Source organism: Prosopis cineraria, unplaced genomic scaffold, assembly GCF_029017545.1.
Source record: "Prosopis cineraria cultivar Desert tree isolate PC_DT_omini unplaced genomic scaffold, ASM2901754v1 PC11, whole genome shotgun sequence".
Taxonomy (NCBI): domain Eukaryota; kingdom Viridiplantae; phylum Streptophyta; class Magnoliopsida; order Fabales; family Fabaceae; genus Prosopis; species Prosopis cineraria.
The window spans coordinates 45276914-45304751 of record NW_026555342.1 but is presented as its reverse complement, the minus strand read 5'-3'; the positions used below and the strand labels follow the sequence as shown (position 1 = coordinate 45304751).

The window sequence follows — 27838 nt, the reverse complement described above, 5'->3', positions numbered from 1 at the left end:
ATTTACCAAGTCAATAAATTGCATTTCATATTCAAATTTCTAATAGGTCCGAATAACGGTGGTGGGTTTGACTTCATATAAAATATCTTAAACCATGCCCACTTGACAGCGAAGCGTAGGCAATTTGAAAGAACATTAAATACTTTTCAAATAGAGTGTCCCAGCCTTTCGCGTCACATGGTGAAACATTCAAAAGAAGAGAGCTTTACGGTAACACGATGAGTTTCGGAATATTTAAGCTTGCTTGGAAGAAAGAATTATGGTGGGGCCATTTCATCGCCAACCCACAATATTTAAATCGAAAGACAGGAGAGTTTGAGCCAGGCCTGTTCATTGAGGACATATCTTTATTTTTTGCTTCCATTTTTCATACTACATCCCTCATATCTTGATTTTTTGCTTCCATTTTTCATACTACATCCCTCACATATATCATCTCTTGTTTCAATTTTTATTGATATAAATTTTTATAAACTATTGTTTGTTACTCCCTCTAATACTGTTAGTAAGGGAGACATAGAATAATTTTTGTTGCAATTTATAAGCTACGTTATTGATTTTTTTATTACAAATTTCTTTATTTATTTCTTTTTTTTAAGAATTTCTTTATTTATTTCAATTAAATATTGGTGCAAAAAATATGTTATTAAAGTATGTAGATTTGATAAGGTTGAAATTAAAAAATTATTAAATATTTAATGAGTTTTAAAAAAAAAATTATTTGAATGAAACATGATTATAAAAAAAACAAGATAGTGAAAAAAATACGTGGAGGTAATATGAGAAGTGAGGGTAAAATAGACAAATGATTGATTTGAGGATGTAAAATTCATGTCTCCATCAAAGGAAGATACTCCCATCCCTACTAATTATAGGTCACTTAGAAGCTTTTCAATTACCCATTTCTTCACTTTATTTGTTTATTTTTCTTTTTTTACCACATGAAGAAACTGTCTTATGCTTTATTATTTTTTATAAGTAAAATTAAAAAAATCAATAAACCTTTATCAAATTTTCTTTAAATTCCTACCATAAAGTGAAAATTTATTTTCATGAGACAAACTCGATTCTTTCACATGATAAAAATTAATTACAAGAGTATTATAGTTCATTTTTTAAAATTGCAGACATAAATATTTTATTTAATTAATTTTTTAAACTGTGTAAATTAATTAAAGTGTCTTACATTTGAATACGAATGGATTTTTTTTTTTTTTGCAAAATCTATAAAACAATTACTTCCTCTCTTCTAATTTATAAGATATTTTTGACAAAATTACACATACTAACAAAGTTAATTAAATATAGCTTACAATCTTAAAATTTTTTTTTAGATTCTCAAAAATAAAATTCATTAATAAGAGAGTTATTTAAAAACTTCATTAATAAGAGAGAGGGGGAAGAGATTTTTTTTTTTTTGATACATGGAAAGAAATTTGTTAAAGAGTGAAATACTGAGGGATAATATTAAAATAGTTATCATTAATTAAATTTTACTTTTATTAAAATATCTTATATTTTGAGATGTTAAATCACCTTCAAAAATGTCTTATAAATCAAGATAGATAGAATATTTTTTTTTCAAAAAATGCCTTGGCATTAATAAGTATATTTATGGTGGCGAGAGGCATTAAAAAAGATCGGAAAGATTGGGTTACAATTTATTTGTGAATAATTAATTAATGAGTGGGAGGAATATTAAAATGATGAGGTAATTTTAAGAATAACGACTAAATTTAATCAATTTTTTTTATATTAGTAAATCAGTTAAAAATGATCGGACGTGAGGGAGCTTGCCTTAACATGAAAATTGATGCCTCTAGTTTCGTCGGTCAAAGTCATCTCCGGTAATACCCTCGGACGGCGGGACCATTAAAGGCAAAAAGCCAAAATGGAAAATTAAAAATTGAAAGAAAAGTATTTTTTATATATAAATATTGTACGAACTGTCCTAGGTTTTTTTTTTATTATTATTATATACTTAATCTATAAAACAAAGGTCTTTCATAACGACAAGTAATCTAGTGGATTGTTTTTTAAGCCAATGCAGCGTAGGCTGGTAACAAAATTGGGGGAAAAAAAAAAAAAGCCAATGTCACGTAGGGTTGTGCATGTATTTGTTTAATTCTATTCATTAGTCATTTTAATATGATTTATCTAAAAATGTTTTATAAACTAGGCCCATAATTTGCAATATATTTGTTATTTAATATTTATTTTTTCTTTAATGAATTATATAGCCTCCATAACATTTGTTTATTGACTTTTGCTATTTTTCAAAAATATATTCTATTTTTTTTACAAAGAACTTTGCAAGGTCATGTGGTATTATTATGTTAACATATATAATTATGACTACTACTTTAATTACGGATATAATTTTAAAAACATTAAAGTAAATAAAAGTTTCAAAATTGCACATTTGTTTTAATCTGCAAAATTTTAATAATGATGTTCTCTCACAAATCTTGAACATTGTTAGTGGTTCTCTTAAAATAAATTAAAATAATCAATAGCATTGGAACAAAACAAAAAGGAAATAATAAAATTTTGAATATCTCAAATTTGTCTCAATTATTAACTTAATTTTTTATATTTTATTAAATTATCCTATGAATCCTTTAAATTTTAAAATATACACAAATTGACTCTCAAAATAATTTAGTATATAAAGTATATTGATGATTAACATAGAAATGTAGCTAATGAAAATAAATTAACTTTCAAATTAATTTAATTTTATCAATATAATACCTGACACTGTATTTTGTTCTTTTGTTATTTTCTTAAATTCCATAATTTTTTTACTATCTAAATGATTATATTATTTTCATTAATCTACATGACTATATTCTATTATTTATGTTAGCAAAATTTAGTAGTATAACTTTCTTTTTTAAAATAATTAGGACCAAACTATAAATAAAGTAGACTTAAGTGATTAAATTGATAAAAATTTAATTTAAAGGATTAAATCGATATCTAAAATAAACTTGATGATTACAAATTGTGTTATCTCAAAAAAAAAAATCATAGTCAAAGTCAACGTTTCTTTTTCTTTTTTCGGTTTGCAGTAAAATTACATTATTTAGGTCAAACGGAAATGATAAGTTATCATCCTATTAACAATTAATCATCTTATTTGCCGTCCATAAAATAAAATGAATTAACAAACAATATAATTAAGTAGTTATTGGGCTTTTTAAAAAGTTTCAGTCACTTTCATTTCAAGGGACAGCAAATTCACGCTTTCAGATTCTCAAGAGAATAGTCAACCCTCCCAAATTATCATGACCGTACCCAATAAGATCATGGAAATAATGAAAAATGTTGGTGAACTTTGAAAATATTTACTTTCAAAAATACCACCCTGGATATAACTAATACTTTTTTTAAAATAGTTGAGATTTAAAATATTGTAACACTAAATAAAGCATAACAATAACAAAAAAAGAATAAAAGTATAAATTTAATCATTTAACTTTACACAATATTTTATTTTAATCATTTAATTTATAAAATATATTTTGAGTTTTTTAATTCTAACATTATTATTTTGTCTTAACAAATTTTTATATTAAACTTTTAAATATTGATAAAATATTCTTAAATGTTAACATATTAAATTTAATTTTTTTTAAATTTAAAACTAAAGATATTAAGATTAAAGGACTAAAAAAATATTTTATAAAATTAAAGAATTAAATTAAAAATTTATATAAAGTTTGAGGATAAAAAATATATTTTAACTTAAAAAAATAATTGTTAAATAGTAATACATATTTTTTTTGTACTCTTGATTTGTGTATTTTCTAATATTAGGACTTATTTCAAGGGACAAAAGATGATAAAATTTTAATAATTGGATTGCTGGTCAAAAAAGTTAATAATTGCATAGAACGATAATAAATTCAACACGCCTTGCATAAAGCATCGAGTTGGAATCTTGTAAAACTCTTATCTAAAATTGGTGCACCATATTCATATCATATTCAATAAAAATATGACATATTGTGCAAGTCTAATTAAATAAAATTCAATATGTCATTATTTTTAAAATAGAGTACTTCTTTAATATCTTATCATTCGTCTCTCTATCATCATTGATGATAGAATTAATTTATATTTACAACCATATAATATGACGTATTTTTATTGGATAGAACATAAATGACATGATATACCCGATGTATATAAGGATTTTTCTTGACAAAACTATATTGAAAGAGCCTATAGATTCCTGATTGAAGCTTGATCCAACTGGAAATCAGATGAACTTAGTTGCCAGATTGTTTAATAAATAACTGTTTTAAAACATGACGGCTAGGTATGAACTTTTATGATAAAGCAAGGTTCTGTTGTTTGCATTTGTCAAGTTGGTGGCGTGGAGATAAATAGTTTAACAGAAAAATAGTTGAGTCCTTTGTAAAGAAGTTATTGACCTTTTGGTCCCTTAATTTTTCTTTTTTTTTTTTTTGCCAGGACATTTTGGTCCCTTAAAACAATAATTCTTTTGAAAGTGATAGCCAAAATAAATTGTATTAATGATTTTTTAATCTAAAAATCCAAATGCCATTCTTCCTTCTACGTCCATAAGGCCAATCAAAGACATTAATTAGTAAGTAAATGAAGGTCTTGGCCCGGAACTCGTAAATATTTTTGTAAAAAAAAATTCTACTAAAATATAATTTTTATTCTTTAACTTTATATAAGATTTTAATTTAATTTCTTAATTTTTTAAAGTATTTTTTAATCTTTTAACTCTCACACTGTTAGTTTTAAATGATTATTTTTTATGTTAGTCATTGTTATTTTTAAAAAAATTTAAATTTAATATATTAATATTTATAATATTTTGTCAAAATTAAAAATTTCAATGTAATTTTTTTGGGAAATGAAACTAATGATATTTGGATTTAATAACTAAAAATACACTTTATAGAATTAAACGAACAAAATAAAAAATCTTGTGCAAAATTAAAAACTAAAGGCATATTTTAACCTTTTTTTTTTTAATCTAAATGCATGTGTTGATCTTGAAGAACGTTAAAACCCAACTCTCTTTATATGATTATTTGATTGAATTAAATTTGAATATTGTCAAACCCAATTAGCAATAACTCTCCAAAAAGAATTTTCTCCATTCACTCCCAAACTACTTCATGCTTTAGCAACCATAACTTTAAGACTTTCAAAAACAAACTTTAATAAACCCTTTTGTGTAAAAAAAAACAAATTCGTTTATTAAATGTGCTTACGCATGTGGCGACGACCAACTAAATGCAGGCTCCTCCGTAAGGCTGTGGCCGACCGTCAACATTTAATATTTTATTTTATTTTATTTTTATTAAAATAAAATATTTATAGAGATTACAAAAAAAATTTAATAAATTTGATATCCAATCTTTTCTTTTTAGAAAAATTTGATATCCAATCTGAACAGATAAGATTTATATTACCAAAATAAATTTAAATAAAAATTTATTACAAAATTAATAAATTTGCTCATCATCAATCTAGATAATATTAATTTAATTTAAATAGTTTAATTTGATATTAAATTTTTTTATAATTTTTATAAATTAACCATCTAAATATATTTTGAATAGTGTAGATTTAATATGAAATTTTTTATGAATTTTATTTTGGTAATGCAAATCTGACACTATCTAAATTACTGATCGGAGTTATTAAAATAAATTTTATAAGTTTTATAAATATTTTATTTAATAAAATAAAATTAAAAAATTAATCTTAAACTATCCAAATCTTCTCTTTCAACAAATGTTGCCTTGCAAAGGAGCAAAGCCAACTCTTCCAGTTGCTATGAAAAATTAGATCATTATTTTTGATGATGTCTTTAAAGAAATAAATAAATTCACAAAGTAAATGATTCACTCAACTCCTATTAATAATTTAAATAATCATATTTTTTATATTCCATCACTTAATTGTAAAAATCTTTTTTATGCTGATATAAGTAATGTGTCTTTTTGCACTGTTTATCTGTGGCTTTCTATTTGTTTTTTTTTTTTAAGCCAACTCTTCTGGATATAATTTTGGTTTGGGCTCTTGTTATTTTTATTATTTTATTATTTTAATTTTTTTGGATAATGTGGGACTTATACTTTGTCTGACTTTGCAAATCATATTGGTTCATATTTAGTTACATATAGCATTTTGATTAATTTTGACAAAATTGGCTCATGTAACAATCAATCTCATTAGATAATTTCTCAGCATGCCCTTATAAAATATTTAATTAATTAATCACTTCTTTTCTTTCTTTCTTACTTTCTTTTTTTTTTTTGGCATATGCATATGAATTTCCCTGAGTTTTATGGTCGTGTGAACCCTAGTTGCAATTAAGTATGTTTGTCTAATTTTCATGTGGGAATGCTGTTGCAATGAAAAATTCTTAATCCAATCCAATGGTTTGACAAATTCATTTTTGGGTCAAAAATTTTAACTATTCAAATTTGTTTCCATCCACATTTGAATATTAATTAGATCTACATGCACGTTGTAATTAATGTAAAATACTTTATCACTTTGATTGGAATGGGTATAAGATTAAAAGTGGAGACCATATTATAAGTACAAACTTTTGCGTATAAAATTTGAAATGTAACACTTGCTTCTCAAAATATACTAAAAAAAAAACATTATCAATAAAATAAATCATGTTTATGCCTCCAACATTAGATAAGAAACACCAGCGTAGATGCAGTTTTTTTTTTTATTGCTCAAAAATAATCTTCTATTGAAGACAATCTTAAATAGACTTCTACTGCTTGAAATATGGTGGATATTAAATATAAGTACCTCCCAAATTGAAATATTAATTCACCATATTATAAGTGACTAATCTCTTTTACTAGGCTCAACCCCTTTTATCATCAAGACAATGTAATAATAATAATAATAATAAAGAAAAATATAACTTTAAATTCTTACATTTTATTTAAATTTTACTATAGGTCCTTACATTTTTTTTATGTTCTAAATCCCTATAATCCCTTATAGAGGGATCTACAATACTGAAAAATAAAAGTGTAGGAACTAATAATAATAATAATTCAAAGTTAACAAAAAGATGATCAGGATCTATAACACCTCTCATGAGTTCAAAGTTATGTTTTTTCTAATGATAATAATAATTGTACCTTTAATAAAAGATGACCAGGAAACTTCCCTCAATGATTTAAAAAACAAAGAAAATCCCAGGAGCTGCTACAGCTATATAATTTATAAGAGAGGAAAAGTATGAGAAAAGGGCTCGATAATTGTTGAATATCATATTGACACCATGTTACTAAATACTCCCTTTGATCTAAAATATAAGCACTTCCGTTCAACTAATTTTAGTTTAAAATATAAGTAACTTAGTACATGAAAAAAAAATTCCCCATTTTATTTCTTATATTTATTAACCTAGATATTTGTGTGAATGTATCTTTCACTCATCATACAATATATTGGTAATTAGAATTAAAAATAAAAAAAAATATATATTTTTATGAGAATGAGGACTATCAGTATGCAATTTTTTTTTCCAAAAATTGCTTATATTTTGGATCAAATAGAGTGTTAAATAGTTGTGTAAAAAAAAATATAGGAAGATAAAGAAAAGATGGTTTTGAAATCCTATATTATGAACTCGATTAGATCATATTCATACATTATCAAACCTAATGGCTCGTTTGGTATGCATGAATTGAAACTTGAAAAGTGAAAGTGCAATTATAAAATCAAAGTGTTTGGTATATTGGAACTTAGTTCTCTATGGAACTCACTTCCATCAAAATTGATGAAATTGAGTTTCTTATTATATCCAATGAAACTAGCCTCAGTTCTTTGAAAGTGAAATTTTTTTACTCATATATCCTCAACTATTTTATCAATTGACAAGTTTTGCCCCTCCTCACTATTGTGAGTCTTCTCAATTGGCCTCCCTCACCGTCACGACGTCTCCCCCTCCGATGACCAGCTCCTCCTCCTCCTCCTCCTCCTCCTTTGCATCGCTTCCTCCTCAACTTTCTTCCACCTTCTTCCTTGATTTTGGTTTCCTGATCCCTCATTTTCGTCTTCTCGATCCCTGGTTACCCATTGCTCAACCTTCATTGTTATTCACTTTCGTTCTGGCTCACATTGAATTTCATTGTTGTTGTCAGTCATTGCCTCTCCATCTTCGGTGCCTCATCTCCTTCCTCTTGCTGTTCTGATTATTTCTTCACTTTTACTATATCTGGACCAATTTTTGGAAATCGAATTGTTCCCCTACTTCGTAGGAACAATTGGATTTCAGCCAGAATTCAACAAAATCCCCTGCTTCTTGATTTGACTTTGGCAACATTCAAACATGATTCAATTCAGTATTCAATTTCAAGTCTCTGATTTTTGGTTCTTCAACTTTGGTGTTCATATTTGTTTTATCGTGCTTGATTAAAAGTTACGTTTGATAATAAAGGTTCCAACTTCCAACTTTGACTGTTTTTGTTTGTGTTTTGAGATTTGGTGGGGGTGGCCACAATGCTTCTAGGGGATGATGAACGATGGAAGACTTCTTTTTTTTTTTTTTAAGAAAAACATTTAGGTGTATTTTGAACTTTTCAAAATATAATTACGTTTAGTTCAACAGGTAGAAAATATAATTACATTTATTAAATATAATTTTTATCTCACATTCATATGCATGCCAAACATACTTCTAAACATTATTTCTATTTTCATTCACTTTCCCTTTCATTTCTATTTTTTATTTTCATTTCCACTATAAACACTTCCATGTGCCAAGCGGGGCATGAGGAATGATAACTCCTAAAAACATTTTCTACATTAAAACAGACTTGAACATAAAATCTCGCACTTCAACAGAATCAATGCATGCTGGTAAATCTTTGCATCGCTGGCTCTCTTTCTAAACAACTCTATCTTAAACAAGTGCTAGCACTTAGCAGCATCCACGTCCACCAAAGATGTTTTCACAACACTATTTCATCCTTTGCATGTACAAATTCTTTATATTCCCTCGAACTGCATAAATTAAAAAAAAAAAAAAAGGAAATCATAGCTAAAAAGATAATGAAGATTTAAGGGTACATTGTAGAGAATTTATATGCAGAAAACACACACACACAGACACACACACAATTATGAACTTACTCCTCCACTTCTCGCTCTCACCCCTCCTCTCCTCTCAAACTTAGATTGCTCAGATTAAATTTCAATTGTCTAAATTTAATTATGTATTCATCCAAATGTTGACATTTTAATAACAATTTTTTAAAATATTAAATCTAAATTGTCCATAATTAATTTGAATGATCCAAGTTACTCCCTCCAATTCAAAATACAAGCATTTTCCTTTAACTAAACTTGATTCAAAATATATACAGTCTAGTACATGTAAAATTTTTCTCTCTTATTTTTCTTCTCATATTTATTAATCCATATCGTTGTGTAAAAGTATCTTTCACTCATCATGAAGTGTATTAGTAATTAAGACTAAGAGTTAAAAAAGAAGATAATGGGTATTTCTATGAGAATGAAAACTTTATTAGTATACAATTTTTTTTTCTAAAAACTGCTTATATTTTGAACTGAAAGACGTAAAAAGAATGGAAGCGAATAAAATCCAAGTTTCTCATTATTCCTCCAACCTTTCCCCAAAAGTAAATAACCCAAACACAACCGACAAAGATTAGATTGAGTGGAAACAAACTAGATTAGCACAGGACAGATAGGTAGTGTCTATTCTGACTCACTCATTTATCAACTTTACATGCCCACTCCAATCGTAGTCACTTTTCATTTAGTTAGGAGTCTTCACTCTTCAATATCCTTATTTAAAAAAATAATAAAAAACATTTGCAATCGGGACCAATTGAAGAAAATAAACCAGATTAACAAAACCAATCCCATAAAGCAAGCTAGCTCCAAAAGCATAAATGATGTCATATGCATACCTTCTACAATCCTTGTCATCAGAAAGTTGATTCACACCTACATCACCAACGATCACTATAACAGCTTTTGTTAGAGTATCATCACAACTTCCAATTGCGTCATAAATATCAAATTCAAGTGTCTTGAGCAAGCTGGGATCATGATACGATGAGAAAGAGGACAGTCCCAGTAAGAGGCAAAAGTTAAGATTGGAGGAACAACTCTATGGTTATGCTTGAATGGAATACGTGTGTATCTGAATGAGTATCAAATTCACATAAACCTGATAAAGCAATTTCAATGATGGAAGATCATCAACATAAAATTAACAATGAGTAAGCATGATTTTTAGATTTATCTATTATCAGATCACTTGTTATGAATTATGCACGTCCAAGACTACGGCTGAGAGGAAATGTTGCATCTTCCTTTTACAAGCTACACAATCTTTACCTTAACAAAAAGACGTTGTCCTGTTTCAAGTCAGCAAAAAGCGACCACTGCCTTGTCTGCGAGCGCATGATATTGAATAGAACCAACCAGTGACAAAAACATTTGTCATGATGGGCTGCAAAAAATCTAGACCAGATAAGCAAGGCTGATCATAAATAACTGTTTAAAATTTATAAGTCTGAATATAACTGCCAACAATAATGGTTTATTATCACAGAATCAGCAAACATGTCACATGAACTGATTATTGAAATAAACATACAGTAATAATTTTCTACACATTTGACATTATATTTGTGATTAAAAAAAGGTTAAAGGACAAATTTACCTTGGATATTTTTTGCAGGTGAAACTACACCTGTAACCCATGTCAATTTGCACTGGTGAGATAGGTACACACGAACTACGTGCTGGATAATCGTTAGGACCATCATCCTTGCTGACCATTGATGAACTGATTGGATTAACCAACCAAAATTACCTTCAATCATTATATATTGAATAGAAGCAAAAGCCTCAATAACTGTTGGACGATAGTAAAAACTCAGAGCAAAACCCAGGTCGCTACTTGGACTAAAAAATAAGCAAGCATAATTCCAAGTAGTATCCTTAACTTTTAATTAGTGAGTTATTACCTTGGAAGTTTAAAAATTGGTGCAAAGTCTCCCTATAGTAATGCTTGACCAAGCATTGACCTTTAATTGGAATCTTTTCATTAGAGTTAAAGAGCAATTTTTCCTAAGTTTTTTTTGAAGGTGCAACCGGTATTCTAAACTTTCAATTAACACAATATTTTTGAGTTATCAATGGTCAAATTAAAAAAAAAAAATCATAACCCATTATCAATGTCAAAAAATGGTTCATATTTTCAAATTTTAACAAGAGGCCTAACCCAAGGTTGCTTGGGCACCAAACCAACTCTACCCAAGCACTCTATAGACTTTCCCTTGAGCAAAATCTGGACTTGCCCTTATTTTACCTATAATCATGAGCAAGTCCAAACATGTGTCCATGAACAAGTCTCGGCTTGAGCAATCTTAACCGTGGGCTAAATATAGACTCGTTCAAACTTACTCATGGATAACATAGACTAGCTCAGATTCTAACTTAAAGGTGTTCAATATAATTCAACATAAAATCTTCTTCTGATTTTGGGGTTGTTGAATATTTCTTCTGATTTGAAAGTTGATAACCCACAAACATTGCACCAATAAAAAGTTTAAGATACTAATTACTCCTTCAGACAAACTTCTGTAACAAAATTTCTTTTTAACCCTAGTCAGAATTTTTCAACTAATGGTCAATATTGATCAAACATTATTAGAGGACGAGATTGCACCATATTTTAAACTTTTGGATAACATTGCGTCATTCAAAAGTTAAGGATACCAATTGCAGCTGGAAAAAATCTTCCAGGGAAAATTTGCCCTTCAACCCAAGGTAAAGAAAAAAAGAAATTAAAATTTCCCTCAACTAGCAAGAGGATAACAAGTGGGTCAGTCTTTTATAGATCATTCTTTTACGCAAGATCCAATTGAAATATCAATGAAACTCAATAAAATTCTTGGCTTAGATTTAAGGAAACAACCTACTAGGTGAACAAATTTAGAAGAGGGAAATTGTAAAAAAGAGCTTACATTTCCAAAGAAATGATTAAAGCAATTGCCCTATGCAGTATTCTTGCCACCACTGCCACAATGCACTAAGATTAGGACACGAGAAAACAAAGTGAAAGAAGTTAATAAATCTACCAATGGTAGTAAGATACAACGGCAAGAACCTCTTAAGCAAGGTTGAAAGTTCAAACGCTGTGAGCAGACAAAATTACATTGGCAGAGCTATTCCAAATCGAGCATTGTAATGCTCAAATTTGATTCAATTATACTGGATAGCTAATAGTTGTATAAAAAAGGAAATTAATAAATCTATAGATAGAAACGAAGTCATTGCAGAGTTTGGCTTTCTACCAGAAGGAATGAGGGAAGGAGACAGAGACATGGGAAAAATAGAAATGGAACAAATTGAACAGAAAAGAGGGAAGGTAAGTAGAGGGGCTTGGTGTGAGGTGAAGAGAACAAGCCTGGATGAGCAAAGTCAAAATAGTTGGAGGACATAAACAAGCATTTCAGTTTGGCAGATGCAGAAACAAACAAAGACGACAAGCTTGGGCTGGAGGAGGTGACCAGAGATGATATACAGGCCAGAGGGAGAGGGTGAAGGAACGCCATATTCTGGTATTGATCTTTGATAAGGAGTTGAGGGACTGGGCCTAATAAATAGACTTTGGAGTTCTTGTCAAAATTAATAAAGTAGAGGGGGCAAGTTAGAAATTTTATAAATTAATCACTTTAGGTTAATAAACAGAAAATATGAAAAACAAGTGGGACTCACACACAAGTGCTAGAAATTTTTTTAAAGCATGGGTATTTTGTAATTTTAACTTGCTATGCAATCAGCACAAAACCTTTCATGGCATTGAGGTTGTGGTTTCTCATCAGACAAGTGGATTTACATCAATGCCACCAAAATTTTGGTTGCATGGGAGATTTACCTTTAGTTCTTTGCTTGTGCTTGGCAAATTCAAAGCTAAATAGTGGGAGTCAAGGTTGCTGCATAGAGGCAGCTAGTATATTCTTCCTTCAAATATTAACTCTAGACTACATTGGTGACAGGGGTATATGTGCTACCCATGAATACTTTGGCTTTTTTCTACGAATGGGATCGAGACAAAAGTTGATCTATCCCTTTGCGTTGACATACAAGAACATTAATCAGCCAAGCAAATCAAACTAACAATTTAGGCTTACCAGATAACCCCGAAGCAGAGAACTTCTTCAACTGACACATGCTTGAATCTTAGACTTCCAATCAAACATGCAAACAGAATCCATCTTATTGGATCAAATGACTACAATCCTGCAAAAACTAACACCAAAGACCAATTATGAAAGGAAAAGAAGAAAAAAAAATGTAACATAAAAAGGCAGAAAGTTTAGAGCGTACATTTTCCCAAGCATGAATAAATTGTTGAGAATCACAGGAAAGAAGTCTCAAACCAGTTAAGCAGAAATATATTATATGGAAAGTTGAAGAGCTCAACAAACTGCAGCATTCACATTCCAGAGATCTTCAGAACTGGATGAATCTAGGGCCGTGTTACAGTCTGTAAAAGCTTCTCTACAGTATTCATAATTTGCTTTTGCCCCTTTACCATGTCCAACGAAGCATGAATCATGCAATGCCTTGGGAGGGATTAAGCCCAAGACTCTCATCTTATTCAACAACTTAAAAGATGAAAGATAGGTGTTTGAAACACTTAAATATTTACATAAGTGTAAGAAACTTCTATCCCTAAGCTCTATTCTCAAATCAATCATCTCTTGTAGCATCCAATTGACTATTTCACGATCTTTTTCTTTACAAATAGCTGACAGCATCATATTACATGTAAGATCATTAGGTGTCAGACCATTGCCCTTCATCCTGTCATACAATGTACATGCCTCTTGAGTTCTTCCACCTTTAAGAAGTCCACAATAACAATTGTATATGATACGCTATCAAGTGGATATTTCTCATTTATTGCATTTTTGAACATTTTAATAGCCATGTGATATTTGCCGATTTTGATAAGCCCATTTATTACCACTGTATGGATGTGAGCATCAACATCATCACAAATCATAATAATACCACGGTACACATTTAATGCTTCATCAATTCTTCTTGCACCACAGAGACCTCTAAGTAATGCAGAAAAAGTATACTTATCTGGTGAAAAACCTCTATCAATCATATAATTGTACAATTCCACAGTAAGAGATGGAAACCCAGCCTTACAAAAAGAATTTAGAAGTGCATTGCAGAACATTAGATCAGCATCTGCGATATGTCCACGAACTAGTTTGGATAAAAGATTAAACCTTCTAGTAAAGCATATTGTAGACAACAATGAACTAAAAGTATAGGAATCAGGTGCTATATTTTGTTTTGACAAGCTTGAAAAAACATCAATAGCATCTTGGTACATTCCAGCCTTTGAAAGGCAATCAATTAATACATTATATAGAATTAAATCAGGACTTTGGCCTCTGGAAACCATGGTATCTAAAAGCCCAAAAGCATCAGCAATCAATTTGGATTCCATAAAAGCCTTGAACAAAGTAGTATAAGTCACGACATTAGGAGAACAATCAGTTTCAATCATCTTTTTCAACATATCGGTGGCAACAAGAAGCCTATGCTGTTTACCAAATCCGTTGATAAGTATAGTCCAAACTTTTGAGGACATTGTGATCCCAAAAGAGATCATGAGACCCAAAATTTGATATGTCTCTGCGAGCTTATTCATCTTGCTAAAACAACTGAGAAGCATTTCGAATGTCCTAGCATTAGGATAATACTTCATCCTTAACATAACTTTAAGAACATGACGAATAAGATCAACATCATTTAACTTACAAAGATGAAGTAGGGCAATATTATAGGTCAAGAAGTTTGGGACCTGAGTCTCTTTTAAAACCTTCAAAGCTTTGTCAGTTTGTCCAATCTTAAATAGAACATCCATTACTACATTTCTTGCAAATGTGTTAGGTGTAAATCCACAACTTACCATTTGCTCATGCACCTCAAAAACCATGTCATACATTCCTCCATGCCAATAAATCCTCAATAAAATCAAAAAAACTTTTGCCTTCATAATACACCCAACAGTCTCCAATTCTAGGACAATTCCTTTGACTGTTTTATACTGTTCAGTGAGGCGTCGAACCACACCAATCATGCAATCAAATGCTTCCACATCATGAAAGTAATTGGGTTGTTGGGAACACCACATGAAGAAGCTCAAAGAAATTAAATCAGATGGGCAGCTTGATAAAGTGGAGCGTATGATTTGACTATTCAAAAGTTGCTTGCCTTTCTGAGGAAATTCTGAATCAGAATTGTTGCAAGAAAACTTCTTAGTTTGATAAGTTCCACTTGGAAATGGCCCAGAATAGTGAAATGAAAGGGAAGGCAGTGTTCTGATAATTTGGTTTGACACTGTCAACAAAGTCCATCTGTTTCTCCATAACATTTCCAAGGGAGATCACCTTTCCACATAGCACGGAGACATGAAAAGTTTAAACACTCACCCTTTTGATATGACAAGTAAAAATGGTTTACATAAACAAAACACAAACTATTAAATCTACCAAGAGCACCCTGGCATTAACAAGCTAATAGAAAAGTAAATAACTTGATGAATACAAACCACAAAATTGTCAAGAAAAATAGTTAAAAGTTTTGTTAAAAGAAAATTATGCCTGAAAAAAAAATCAAACAATTGATCAGTAAATAAATTCTAAAAATATATAAGAAAATAACAAAACATAATACTTTGAAAAGATATCCATATATCATATTAAACATCATAAATGTGATAACAGACTCAATCAATATTGTCAACTCATGGCCAAATTCATAACAATATCTTTGAATGTTAATGGAAGGTCCACTTCAAGCAAATCAGCACCATTCAAATTAAACACCCTAAATCAGCAACTTTTGGGTCAAAGAATAAGAAAAGTGGTTAACTCTCTAAATCCAAATTCTTTGACAGCAAGTTTACTTTTTTACACCCTTTGCCAGTGTAATTCATAATGGAAATGCCTCAACTCTTATTACACAGACCAATGTCTCAATTTTAAAAATACGCCATCTGTAAAAATTTTCTTGAGGAAGCACATGAATTTATAGGCATAAAACCTAGAAGGAAATTCCAATTCAAGCTTTAAAGGAGAATTCAAGTAAAACCGTGCTCACCACTGTTAAATTTTCCTGTGAGGGATGCTCATGTATGAAAACAACGACAACAAGGCTTATCCCATTAAATGTGGTTGGCTACATGGATTACACAATTTCACTGTACTTTATCAACAACCAAGCCTTTAGACATAGTGTTAACCAAAAAGTCTTGTTCAACAACTTCTCTAAGTATTCTCTTTGGTCTTCTTCCACCCCTTTTCACAAGACTCAAGACTATTTATTCTTCTCTCCTCACCAGTGCTCATGTATGAAAGAATGATTGGAAGAAAAAAAAGGACTATAACTTTCAAGCTAATTCTTTTGAAACCAAAAGCATAAAGAAAGTAAAAGGAGAAGACCCAACTAAGTATCAAGCTGACAAAACACTTAGGGCTCAAAATTCTTACCTTGAACTAATAGCAAATGAAAGAGTATTCACAAGAGAGAATGAGAAGCTTGGTTGCTCCATTACAAGCATCCCTCCATAATATAAATACCATTTCACAGTTTTGTGAGGGAAGCCCAAGATACAAAGGAATAACGCAGAGAGTGACTCAGGCCACACAAATCCCCTCAATCTCTAGGTTTTAGGCTTCGATCAATGTCATTGGCCCTTCAAAACCTATACTGAGATATCAATATGTTAAAGATTTCAAAAAAATTGAGTCAACTAGTATGAGCTAAGAATCCTATACGGACATATCATACAAAGCAATGTAGCAAAACGTGTTCAATTCAGTGTCGCTGTTGCTAAGTTTAATTTCACATTAATTTTTATGGCACACGAGTTTTGTTCAAAGTTTATAAAATTGTAGTGACCCGGTGGATCAATTAGTTATGGTTCGGCTAGAGTCGAACATTAATTGAAACGCTTATAATGAAATTAATATGATTTTGTTCACATTTGATACTAGTAAGAAACCACTCTATGCCGGCACACAAAATGCTTGGCAATAATCCATTAAGGCACGCCATGGAACATGCATTAGCAAAGCTTCTAACTAAGAATCCTATCGAGGAGTCTCCTACTTATCTTCTGCCACCACGTTTAACCAGTTCATACAACCTTAGTTAGCAAGTAAAATTCCACACATAACCATTGAAAAATCATTTCTTTCAGGAATTGTATTAGACGTTTCACATTAGCAAAGCTTCATATAAATATATATATGTATATATTAGAAAAACATAGAACAACAGAGACCAACAGACCGTCAGCAAGGAGAGATGACAGAGCTGATTTAACTGATGGAGGGACGACGGATGGCAGCGACGATGGAGGACGACGGGATGGACTGCAGGAGGGAAAGCTTCGGGGACAACACGGAGGGAGGAAGAGAAGACCCGCCAACGGCGAGACGAGTTTCGCGGAGCACACACAGGCGCCGCAAGCCGGGACACAACTGAGAAATGGGACGGCGAGGGTCGGAGGATATAGGGATGCACGGCACGTGAGTTCTTTTGCATTCCCTCTCGTCCCAAAGTATACAAGGTTTTATTGATAATATTTTTTTAATATTAAGGGTTAATATATAATTTAGATTATAAATTATAAGTTAAGAGTGATTTGAACCCTATATTTATAATTAATAAATTTTAAATTTTAAATAATTAAAGTCGATATATCTTTGTCATCGCCGTTAATTAAGTGAAGGTCCACACTTTATATCCATTATATGTTTAAAAAGTAAAGACTTCAAATTAATGGTAAGTATAAAAATGTATCAACTTTAATTGTTCAAGATTTAAAATATATTAATTATAAATATAAGGTGCAAATTGATTATGAACATATAATTCAAAGTTTAAACCGCCTACTAACCCGAATATTAATCATCCAAAATAATTGAAATAATTATAAATTTAAAATTATATTAAATGAAGTGCATTTTTAAAATTGATAATTTTGTTAAGTGTTATTATTAAATTTTATAGTTATGCATAATTTTATATCAAATTATCTTATAATTCGAAATGAGGAATAACATTTAACAACATTGTTTGACCAAAAAAAAACATTTTAAGTATCTTTATCTGAATTTCTAAATTTATAATTATTTAAATTGACATCTTTTTAAAAAAATATAAAAAATTTAATTTTTATTAATTTGAAACTTAACAGTCATCCTATTTTAAAAAAATATATATTAAAGAAGGATTACTCTAGCAATTTAATATTGAAAAGGACTAATAGATTGAAGACCAAATTGAACATTTGTTTGTATGAGAAATGACAAAATGGCCCTCACTTATCTTTTTAAAAATATCAGTCCACCCTCTCTGCCTGTTGCTAGTGCTTGCAATCGCCAGAAACCCAATATAAGTTGATGTCAATTTGTCATTTCAGTAACATTTTCTCGTTAAATTATTAAGAGAAACTTGTTATAAGGTTTGTAATGCAGAATACTTGTTTGTAACTTAAAATTTACTTGTTAAAATGTCAAGTAAGCTTGTTATTTTAGTAATGTTTACTTGTTAATTTGTTAAGGAGAATTTGTTAACAAAGTTCACTATGCATAATGTAAAAATAAGGTGTACTTGTCAAAATAATATATAAACTTCTCATTCTAGTAAAATTTAGCTGTCAATTTTTTTAAGGGAAACTTGTTATTAACAATGTTCGATATGCAAGTAAACATCAATAAACTGATAAGTAGATGTTAATGAAATGATAAGTTCATTAGTCTTTGACAAATAAACTTCATATTATAAATATACATTGTGCATATTGAATCTTATTAACAAGTTTTCCTTTGTAAATTGAATGGTAAATTTTAATGAAATTAACTGGGGTCGCTTGAATGACTTAAGTGAGGATTATTGATACAGACAAAGAATATTGCCTCAGTTTTCATATGTGAGTCTCAAAGCATGTCATTGAGATTCTTTTTTACTATGTTTGCAGTGCTATCCCAACCTATCCTAGGACTTGCTTTCAATTCTCAGTCAAGACTTGTAAGGAACTAAATAGCCTTATCTCACAATTCTGGTAGGGTGGCAGCGTTTCTAGCAACAAAATTCACTGGATAGCTTGGGCTAAACTTATCAAACTAGTGAAGGAGGTATGGGATTTAAAGATTTCATTAATTACAATAATACCCATCTAGCTAAAACAGCTTGGCGACTTGTGCAAAACCCTGATTAACTTTGGGCTCAGGTTCTAAAAGCTTTTTATTTCCCCAAATGTAATCTGCTTGCTGCAAAAAGAGGAGCCAATGCCTCTTGGTGCTTGTCTAGTATTATTTCTGATAGGGATTTTATATTGAAGGATTTATGCTGGTTGGCAACGGCGAATTTGCCTGAATCTGGTTTGATCAGTGGATCCCTTCCCTCATAGGAAGGAAGCTCCATACTAACCGACCCTGAATAGTAAATCAGATCTCTGTGTTGCCTATTTAATAGAGAATAGAAAGTGGAATTTGACGAGTTTGCTGCTGCTTATTGATGAACAAACAGCCAACACCATTTACCAAATTCTTTTATCCCAATTGGATACCAAAGACAAGATTGTATGGATTGGCGTTAACAATGGGAATTATATTGTTAAACAGGGGTACACTTCAAGCATGAAGAACAAAACCAGCAACGTTAAGCGAGCTAGTGCCTCTTTCTCTATCTCTACATACCTCAGGAAGCTCTTATGGCAGATTCCAAATATACCCCACATCCATCATTTTATTTGGATGGGTTTATCTAAATCTATTCCAACAAATGAAGCTCTTGTTTGGAGACGTGGAGGATATAATGCCCTTTGTCCTATTTGTGCAGTTGATATTGAAATCATTGAGCACCTCTTATTTACTATGAAGTATGAACACTTCAAAAAAGTAAACGTATCCGTATCTCATACGATATTTGTAAAATATTTCAGCATACATATTCCATATTTTGACATTTGTAATGTGATTTTTTTTTAATAATTTTTTACTATATCACTTAAAAACTTAAAAAATTACTTAATATTCTGATTAGTTATTATAAATATCTTTAAATTATTTTAGAAATTCTTATTTAAAAATCAAAATACCTATTCTTATATCATAAAATGTTGAAATATGTATCATAAATATTCCCGTACTTGTATCTTAAAATTTTGCAAATTTGCCGCATCATCATATCACATCATACCATATCGAATAACCGTACCCTTACCTATGCAACCTAACTTATCGGATAATCGTACGTCTGGTTTGGGAGTGGGTTGTCTTTAAGATTTGACCATCTTAATGTTACTAGCTTTGGCGTGTGGCGCGATACTTATCTATCATCTAAAAGCCCCTTTATGGCTTTAACGACTTTGAAATTGCGCTGATCTGTTTGTTACTTTGGTTGGCCTAGAAGCCCCGAAATGACATGGTGTTTAATCATGTTCAACCTGTTCCTAATCTTATTATTGAAGCAGCTCTACGCTCTGCACGTGACAAGTGGAATTGCTGTAAGTTTGAGGTGTCAGATTGCTACTCCTGCAGAAATCCACCCCACACATTGCTGGGTTGCTCCACCGGTGGATCATTTTAAAGGATTGGCATTATTTGCAGGGACTGTAACGGTAATTTCCCTTGTGGTTTTGCTGACAAAATCAAAATCCATCTCAGCTTTTATGGCTAAAGCTCTGGTTCTCGAACATGAACTCATGCTTGCCCAAGATTGAGCAATGCAAACATCATTTTTTTTTTTTTAGAGCGATTGCCTTATTCTTGTCTCTTGTATGCATAAAGGCAAATCAAATTTGAGAGACTGGATGTATTGAAGTATCATTGATGATATTCTTGTTCATTTGGCTTCCAATGATGGGTTTTCTGTCTCCTTTGCAAGATGCGAAAGTAATCAAGCAGCTGATTTACTTGCTGCAAATGCTTGTAAGAATATGAGCCCGATAGGGAGCGTAAAATCACCATCACTTTCTTTATCTCTTACTCTAGCTAAGGATGTTTTGAGCTCGACTTTGTCAACTAACGGCTTGGGGCTGCTCGTCGCTCCAAATGGCGCTGGCTGATTTTTATTTTTATTTTTATTTTTTTGTTCTCCGTCTTTTATTCTGTTTCTAGTTGTTATTTTTTTCAGCTTTGTTCATGATTTTGTTCTGGCTTTTGCCTGTCACGCTGTTTTATCCTTTCTTTGGTGAGAATTGATGGCCCAAAAAAAAAAAAAACAAACCACCATGTCCAAATGGACCATGCAATGATTATTGACCGGTATAAAAAAATATGGGCCACCCATGTTTATCTCCCATTTTTCTTCATTGCAAACGCAGTAAAAAAATTCTAAATGAAATGCTTTGAGAGCAGCTTTTTGACCAGACCGAATAGTCCAACTAATTCAATCATCACCCGCTAATCAAAATGACTTCATCTAACCATTTCGACCAATCTAACATTTAAACCAAGTTAACTTGACCAATTTTGAGAGAATCAAATTTAACTCAAAAATCAGAACGGGTCAACTAAATTTAAAGCCAAAAAAATTTAAAAAAATTAAGCTAATTCGCTCATATTTGCTTTTTTTTTTATCTCTAATTCTCTTCTATCTTCTCTTATCTTATCTCTATCTTTCCTCCAAAGCCAAGCTCAATCCCTTATCTCTCTCCCAACTTTTACCTCCAGCTCTACCAACTCGTGAATTGTGACATGGGGGTATGCCCTCAACTCCAACATTTTGCTTTGAAATCACTAGTTTGTGCCAACATACCTTTACCTTCAGCTCCAGCAATCCAAGTGTCTAGCCTTTAGCATTGAGATCCCAAACAACATCGACAAATTATTGTTTTATTTATATATTTATATATAAAAATATTATTTTTACTTATTTTTTCATCAGTTCAACAATTAATTTAATCAGTTGAATCATGAAAACCATGACCCGTTGCCTTTTTCGCTTTCAAAACGTTGTTTGAGAGTTTAACGTCAAGGCAGGCCATTCAAAAAGCACTGATTGGTAATAAGGCAGTTCCTAATTGACATAATATCTTTCTCATATTTGCACTGATTGTTAATAAGCACTGATGTCTTCAAGCTCATGACTGTAACAAATGTAAAAAGCTACAGACAGAAGTTAAATGACATGCAGATGGCAAATGAAATTCCCTCCCTTGGCCAGATGTTGTGAAAGTTATTATGATCAAGATTCCCAGCCAACGAGAGGAAGAAATGATTGCATACTATGATACCAACTTAGAATAGTGACATTAATTAAAACTAACAAGAGTTACAATGTAACAAGACAGCACATATTCCTCCTACTGATTTGTAGTAAAACCAGGCGACATGGCCATTCCAGGAAATTCACTTGCGCGCTTCAGCCTTCTTTTGTTCTTTGGCTGAAACAACCAATGTTGTTATCAGTTTTAGGCTTTTGATATCAAGAGATAAAACTTGAGAGATACTAAACAATGTTCAAAAACCTACCAGCTTTTTCTTCCTCTCGCTTTTTGGCAGCATCTGCCCTTTGTTGACGTATAAGAGCCAAACGCTCTGTGTGACATAGAAATGGTATTAAGATAAAAATGAAAAGCCCTCATCACATGAACACTTAAACATCTAGGATATATTGCCCCTACAGCATTTTGTCATTTTCGCGGTGCTAAAGCAGATTTCCTTTATGTTGACTTCTTACTACTTAGCAAACAGTCAATAGGTCTACACAAGTAGTATATCACATTGAGGAGGAAAATTATTATTAGAGATTATTTCAAGAGATCCAAGTACCTAAATCTTTCCTTGCTTGTTCAGTTTTTCCTTGCTCTTGCAGCCTCATATAGCGTTCATGAGCTCTCTGTTTCTCAAGCTCCTCTCTGATAACAAGTGGTAAAATATCACATATATTAGGATAACCAACTATTAAGCAAATGCAATATGATAAATGGAATGAATAGCTTGCTTTATTCACTGATTAAAGGAAGTATTTATACAGGAATACATACATAGGCAGGAACATATATACAAATACAAAATACCAACTATTTTGTGTTTTTTATATGTAACACGTCTACTAACACAGAAGCTTCATTTTCCAGCTATTTCCAAATATATAACTAAAATAATTAAACAAATAGATGATCTCTTCTGCTTTAATAATGATGAATGCCCTCTTTAAGCATGTGATAAATACCCTCTTCAAGCATCAAAGCATCAAAACAAACAAGTAACAAACCTTTCTCGCCTTGAAAGCTCAGTTGTTTTCCCAACCTGCTTCAGGAAGAAAGTAATGTTATTCTTCCTTATACATTAATTACCAAAAGATTTCTACATAAGGACCAAAAACTGAAGGTTGGACTCACATCAACGTCTTTAGCTTTCAAGCTCTTCGGCTTTACCAGATTTGGATTTTCAATCTCAATAATACCTTGGGTACCTTTTGTCTTTTGCTGACATTATAAAGTAAACAGCCAATCAATTGCATAGCAAGTTGGGGAACCACCCAACAGCAAACATGTATCTCTCTCTATATTAGTAATTAATAATTAATTGTAAAATACTAACTGTAGTTTCTTCATCAGATTCTTCTTCAGATTCTTCCTCAGATGCTTCCTCAATTTCCTCCTTCTCTTCCTCTTCTTTCTAATAAAGTAAAAGGAAATGACCATATAAAATAAAAATGAATTGTAAAAGATATGCAGTAACCTTGTATCAATAAAAGTGCTATTAGGAGTTCATATCAACAGAATTATCATTTAAGCAAGTGATTGTGTGTGGGTGTTCTTCTTCTTCTTTTTGGGAGGGGGGGTTTGTGTTGGGGCGGTGGATGGAGAGAGGGAGGAGAAGAAAACCTTTCTAAAAGTCCGTGGACGGTTAGATGTACCAGCCGCTGCAATATTTAAACAAGCGGTTACCAGTAGTTAATTTTTCTGTCAGAGACATATCAGCTATCTTTTCAATTACTTTCTCCACCCAGGGGGAAGAGTCAAGAAAGGAACTTACAATCAACAGGAAAATGTTCTTTGCACTTCAGGTAAGCATCAAAACTAAAGAATCAACACAAAAATTAACGAAACTTTTCCCATGGTATTTTGATACCAGAACTATGGCAAGGGAAGTAGCATACACAGGAACAAAAGAACAGGGCCGGCCAAAAACATGCTTCTCCTAAATTTCATTCATCTACTGAAATAAATTTAAATGAAAGAGTTGAATAAAGTAAATTTACGGAGAAGCAACAGCAATCTAGAGAAAACGTGGCACTAATTTCTCCAAGTGGCCCCCATTCACAAAATTTTACAACCAGTTGACAACTGCTTTCGAGTATCTTAGCTGCTATTTTTCTCTGTTCCACATCAATAAGTCCAATTTCCAGCAATATTTTCCACATTCACAATCATTAACAATCAACTCCTACAGTTTCTCTTTTCAAATATATCAGTTAAGCATAAAGTTTATTTTATTCTCTTCTTCTATTTCCCCAATTCTGTATTAGCCCAAATAGGAACTCGATGAACCATACCAATTAAGGTGTCAATCTCAGGAAAAAGCTAGGAGACTAGACTTTCCCTACCATTTAGTTGCAAAAAAAAGAAAAGCACGAAGTCCATTCTTCTATTAAGAATATCCTTTTCTCATGTGGTTTGCCAAGATCAGGAAGGATTCATTCGAATCTGTTCATCGGAGGCAATGTTGACTACCAAATGTAATTAGTGCATCTTCTAGTTTCACATCAAATAATCAAACCAAACTCAAGAAATATATTTTGCAGCATAGCCTGCATAGGCAACCTAAACTTACAGCACAAACGCACACACGAATCAACCAAAAATATTTAGACAGTTTCCCAGTTCGTAATCAATTCAGATCTAAGAAACCAAGAACTAAATAAAAAAGACATCTCCACATGAAAACATGTGTGCATCATAATTTTTTACTCCTTCTATTGAAGGAACCAAGCAAATACTTCGTTCAACTCAATTTAGTTTGCGCAACAAGCTCTAAGAAAAAGGCGATAACAGAGCAAGGCAAATTTCAACTTAAATCATAATAATACGCACGCATCACAATTACACATTTCACAAAAGCCCGTTGGATTATGTTAATAGTGCGGATGCGTCTAAATTCGAAATTCTCTAGGGAATCAAAACGAAAAGGGCGGATTAGCAATGTTTACCAAGGTCTTCGGGCGTCGAGAACTGGCGGCGACCAGTAGGCTTGCTCTTGAACTTTCCCCTTCCCATCGTCTTAGAGCAAAGCAACGCCAACTCACGGAGGACGGCGAGTACGAGAATCTCCGGCACTTCGCAGAAATGGAAAAAAGCTTTTTCAGGTTCAATGTGACAGAGTCAAAAGAGAGAAGGGGATTTTATTTCCTTTTGTTACAATCTTCTCAGGTTTCAAAAACCCTAGAAGCAATTATAGAATATTTTTGGGAATTTCCGTTAAACTGCATTCGACTTTTGGAAAAATTAATTAATTATTAATTAATTAATAATCTGTAAATGTCTATAGCTTACACTAATATTCGACTAGGTCCTTATAATTCAAGAGGTTCATATATTTCTCCTTGTGTTTTTCAACAATCATAGTGAATCCCTAAAATTTCTGAAGTTTGGATCCCAATCCCTATTACCATGACATGGACTAACACCAGATAGATTTATTCAAAAATAAGGCAGAATTATGTATAGATCTACTCAATATTATAAGAAGGGTTAATAAGAAAAATGGATCCTAAACTCTTGCTTGAAAATCATCCTGTACCCTGAACTCTTAAAATATATAAAATAAATTCTAAATTTTTAAATTCATAATAAAATAAACCTTGATTGTTAACTTTTTTGATGCTATTACTGTTCACCGTGGGTCTCAATTAATGCTTACATGTCATTATTAATTAGCTTCACAAAACCTAAGTTATTATGTTAGTAGCACTTTAGATCCTAAACTTTAAAATTTTGAGCAAATTACTCTTATTTATGTATAAAATGTTCACTATTTTATAGACCAAATTAGCCTCACCGTGGTTCGTCATGAATGCATGGTTAGCCATGGCTAACTACTTATAATTTTGTGAAATAACATTTTTTACCCTTTTTTGCAATGTTCTCTAAATGATTGGCATTCCATGTTTCTATATACTTTATAACTTTGATTTACTCTTATTTTGAATAATGTTTACTTATTTAATGGTGAAAATTTGGGATTCCATTTGAAAATAAGTTTAACTATCATAGGATTTTACAAACGATGGATGCAAAAGCCGATGATTTCATCAACGAATTTAAAACTCAAATTAATAGATTAATTAAAATTATTTAATATTTAAATATTTTTTCAAATAGGATTCCAAGTTTTCATCGTTAAATAAATAAACATTATTTAAAATAATATTAAATTAGAGTTACAAAGTATACAAAAGTATGAGCTACCAATCATTTAAAAAACATTGCAAAAAAGGGCAAAAAACATCATTTTACAAAAGTATAGGTCGTTTGCCTTGGCCAACGATGTATTTACCGCGGCGAACTACGCTAAGGCTAATTTGATTTATATAATAATAAACGTTCTATATATAAATGGTGGAGATAATTTGCTCAAAATTTCAAAGTTCAGGGTCCGGACGCTACTAACATAATAGCTTAGGATTTGTGGCGTTAATTAACAATGACATGTTAGCATTAACTGGGGCTCATGGTGAATAGTATTGCATGAATAGAAAAAAAGTTAATGGTTAGGGTTTATTTTGTTATAAATTTAAAAATTTAATGTTTATTTTATACATTTCAAAAGTTCAGGGTCCATTTTTTTTTTCATGTCGAACTCAGGACCTCTAAATTAAATCCTCAAGGATTTACCATGAAGAAGTTCAGGGTCCATTTTGTTGATTAAACCTTATAATAAATCAAAAAAATTGAATATGAAAAATATAAGGAGAATTACTTTAAGATCATACTCAATACAATTAAGTATTAAGCCAGAAATAAGGGTTGGGCTTGAAAGGCCAAGCTTGAAAGCCCTATTTAAATAAGGGTTCGGACTTTAAAAATAATTTTTTTTAAGTAATCGGGTTTGAGGGCTTGGCCCTGATAAGCTTTATAAAAAAGGGCTTAGGCCTGGGCAATCCTTCAAGCTCTATTATATTATTATTATTATTATTATTTTCTTTGGTGGAACATGTGTTCAAAGCCAATGACCTGCTCACCTGATCCTACACCCATTATATTATTATTAATTTTAATTTATTCTGAAATTAATTTAATAAATATCAGTGTATAGTATAAAATTTATGATATTTTTTATTTTTTTATAATTTTTATGTTTGTGTTTTTGTAAAAAAATGAACTGTTTTTTAACCAAGATTTAAATTTTATTACTAGATTTCTAAATGTGTGTTGTTTAATTTCTAAAAAATTATGAGGATTTTAATTTTTTTTAATTTCAAAATATTTTAATTAATTTATAATGTTTAATTTTATTTTAATTTTTTTATTTTTTGAAAAAGGGCATGCGGGCCCGGCCCTGAGCCCTTCACATAAGGGCCAAGCTTGAGAAATGAGGTTCAAAATTAAGAACTGAGCTTTAAGGCTTAGGCCCTTAAGGGTCGGGCCCGCCCGTATTCCCAACTCTACTCCTAGATCCATTGATAACTAAATTTAGGAGAATAATAACAATGTGTTGTCATTTTTTTAAGATCAATTATCAATAAATTTAGAAGTTATTAATTATGTTAA

At 31.1% G+C, this 27838-nt stretch overlaps 2 protein-coding genes across 17 annotated transcripts; both read right to left on the bottom strand.

Annotated features, from left to right (window-relative positions):
• Nucleotides 1–8705: 8705 nt before the first annotated feature.
• Nucleotides 8706–17605, bottom strand: LOC129285883 (uncharacterized). 16 transcript variants are annotated; one of them, XR_008587400.1, is made up of 9 exons: nucleotides 17401–17605; nucleotides 16596–16815; nucleotides 13405–15494; nucleotides 13209–13326; nucleotides 12039–12103; nucleotides 10730–10882; nucleotides 10402–10516; nucleotides 9969–10231; nucleotides 8706–9036 (listed from the first exon to the last, which is right to left on the bottom strand). XR_008587400.1 is itself a non-coding variant. In XM_054921834.1 (8 exons), exons 4-8 carry the CDS (start codon nucleotides 13246–13248, stop codon nucleotides 8985–8987), a joined length of 492 nt encoding a protein of 163 aa, XP_054777809.1. In that variant the 5' UTR covers nucleotides 13249–13326; nucleotides 13405–15494; nucleotides 16596–16815; nucleotides 17401–17605; the 3' UTR covers nucleotides 8706–8984. The 16 variants fall into 16 exon arrangements, 4 of the variants coding, with proteins under 4 accessions (XP_054777809.1, XP_054777811.1, XP_054777810.1 ...); XR_008587406.1 differs by having other exon boundaries at nucleotides 10730–10855; XR_008587398.1 differs by having other exon boundaries at nucleotides 12039–12090.
• Nucleotides 17606–22141: 4536 nt separating this feature from the next.
• LOC129285955 (uncharacterized) lies at nucleotides 22142–25497 on the bottom strand. The gene is made up of 8 exons (XM_054921951.1): nucleotides 25279–25497; nucleotides 23954–23991; nucleotides 23667–23744; nucleotides 23465–23551; nucleotides 23338–23372; nucleotides 22893–22978; nucleotides 22593–22658; nucleotides 22142–22504 (listed from the first exon to the last, which is right to left on the bottom strand). Exons 1-8 carry the CDS (start codon nucleotides 25343–25345, stop codon nucleotides 22470–22472), a joined length of 492 nt encoding a protein of 163 aa, XP_054777926.1. The 5' UTR covers nucleotides 25346–25497; the 3' UTR covers nucleotides 22142–22469.
• Between the last annotated feature and the right edge of the window lie 2341 nt (nucleotides 25498–27838).

What these genes read in the sequence shown, in the direction of transcription:
- LOC129285883 (XM_054921834.1), bottom strand. Translation starts at nt 13,248, where the DNA reads ATGTGTCAGTTGAAGAAGTTCTCTGCTTCGGGGTTATCTG. An exon ending in CTCTGCTTCGGGGTTATCTG is followed by an intron (nt 10,883 to 13,208) that starts GTAAGCCTAAAT and finishes TAATGATTGAAG; the next exon opens with GTAATTTTGGTTGGTTAATC. An exon ending in GATGACAAGGATTGTAGAAG is followed by an intron (nt 9,037 to 9,968) that starts GTATGCATATGA and finishes TAATTTATGCAG; the next exon opens with TTCGAGGGAATATAAAGAAT.
- LOC129285955 (XM_054921951.1), bottom strand. Translation starts at nt 25,345, where the DNA reads ATGGGAAGGGGAAAGTTCAAGAGCAAGCCTACTGGTCGCCGCCAGTTC. An exon ending in GTCCACGGACTTTTAGAAAG is followed by an intron (nt 23,745 to 23,953) that starts GTTTTCTTCTCC and finishes TTACTTTATTAG; the next exon opens with AAAGAAGAGGAAGAGAAGGA. An exon ending in TGAAAGCTAAAGACGTTGAT is followed by an intron (nt 23,373 to 23,464) that starts GTGAGTCCAACC and finishes TTCCTGAAGCAG; the next exon opens with GTTGGGAAAACAACTGAGCT.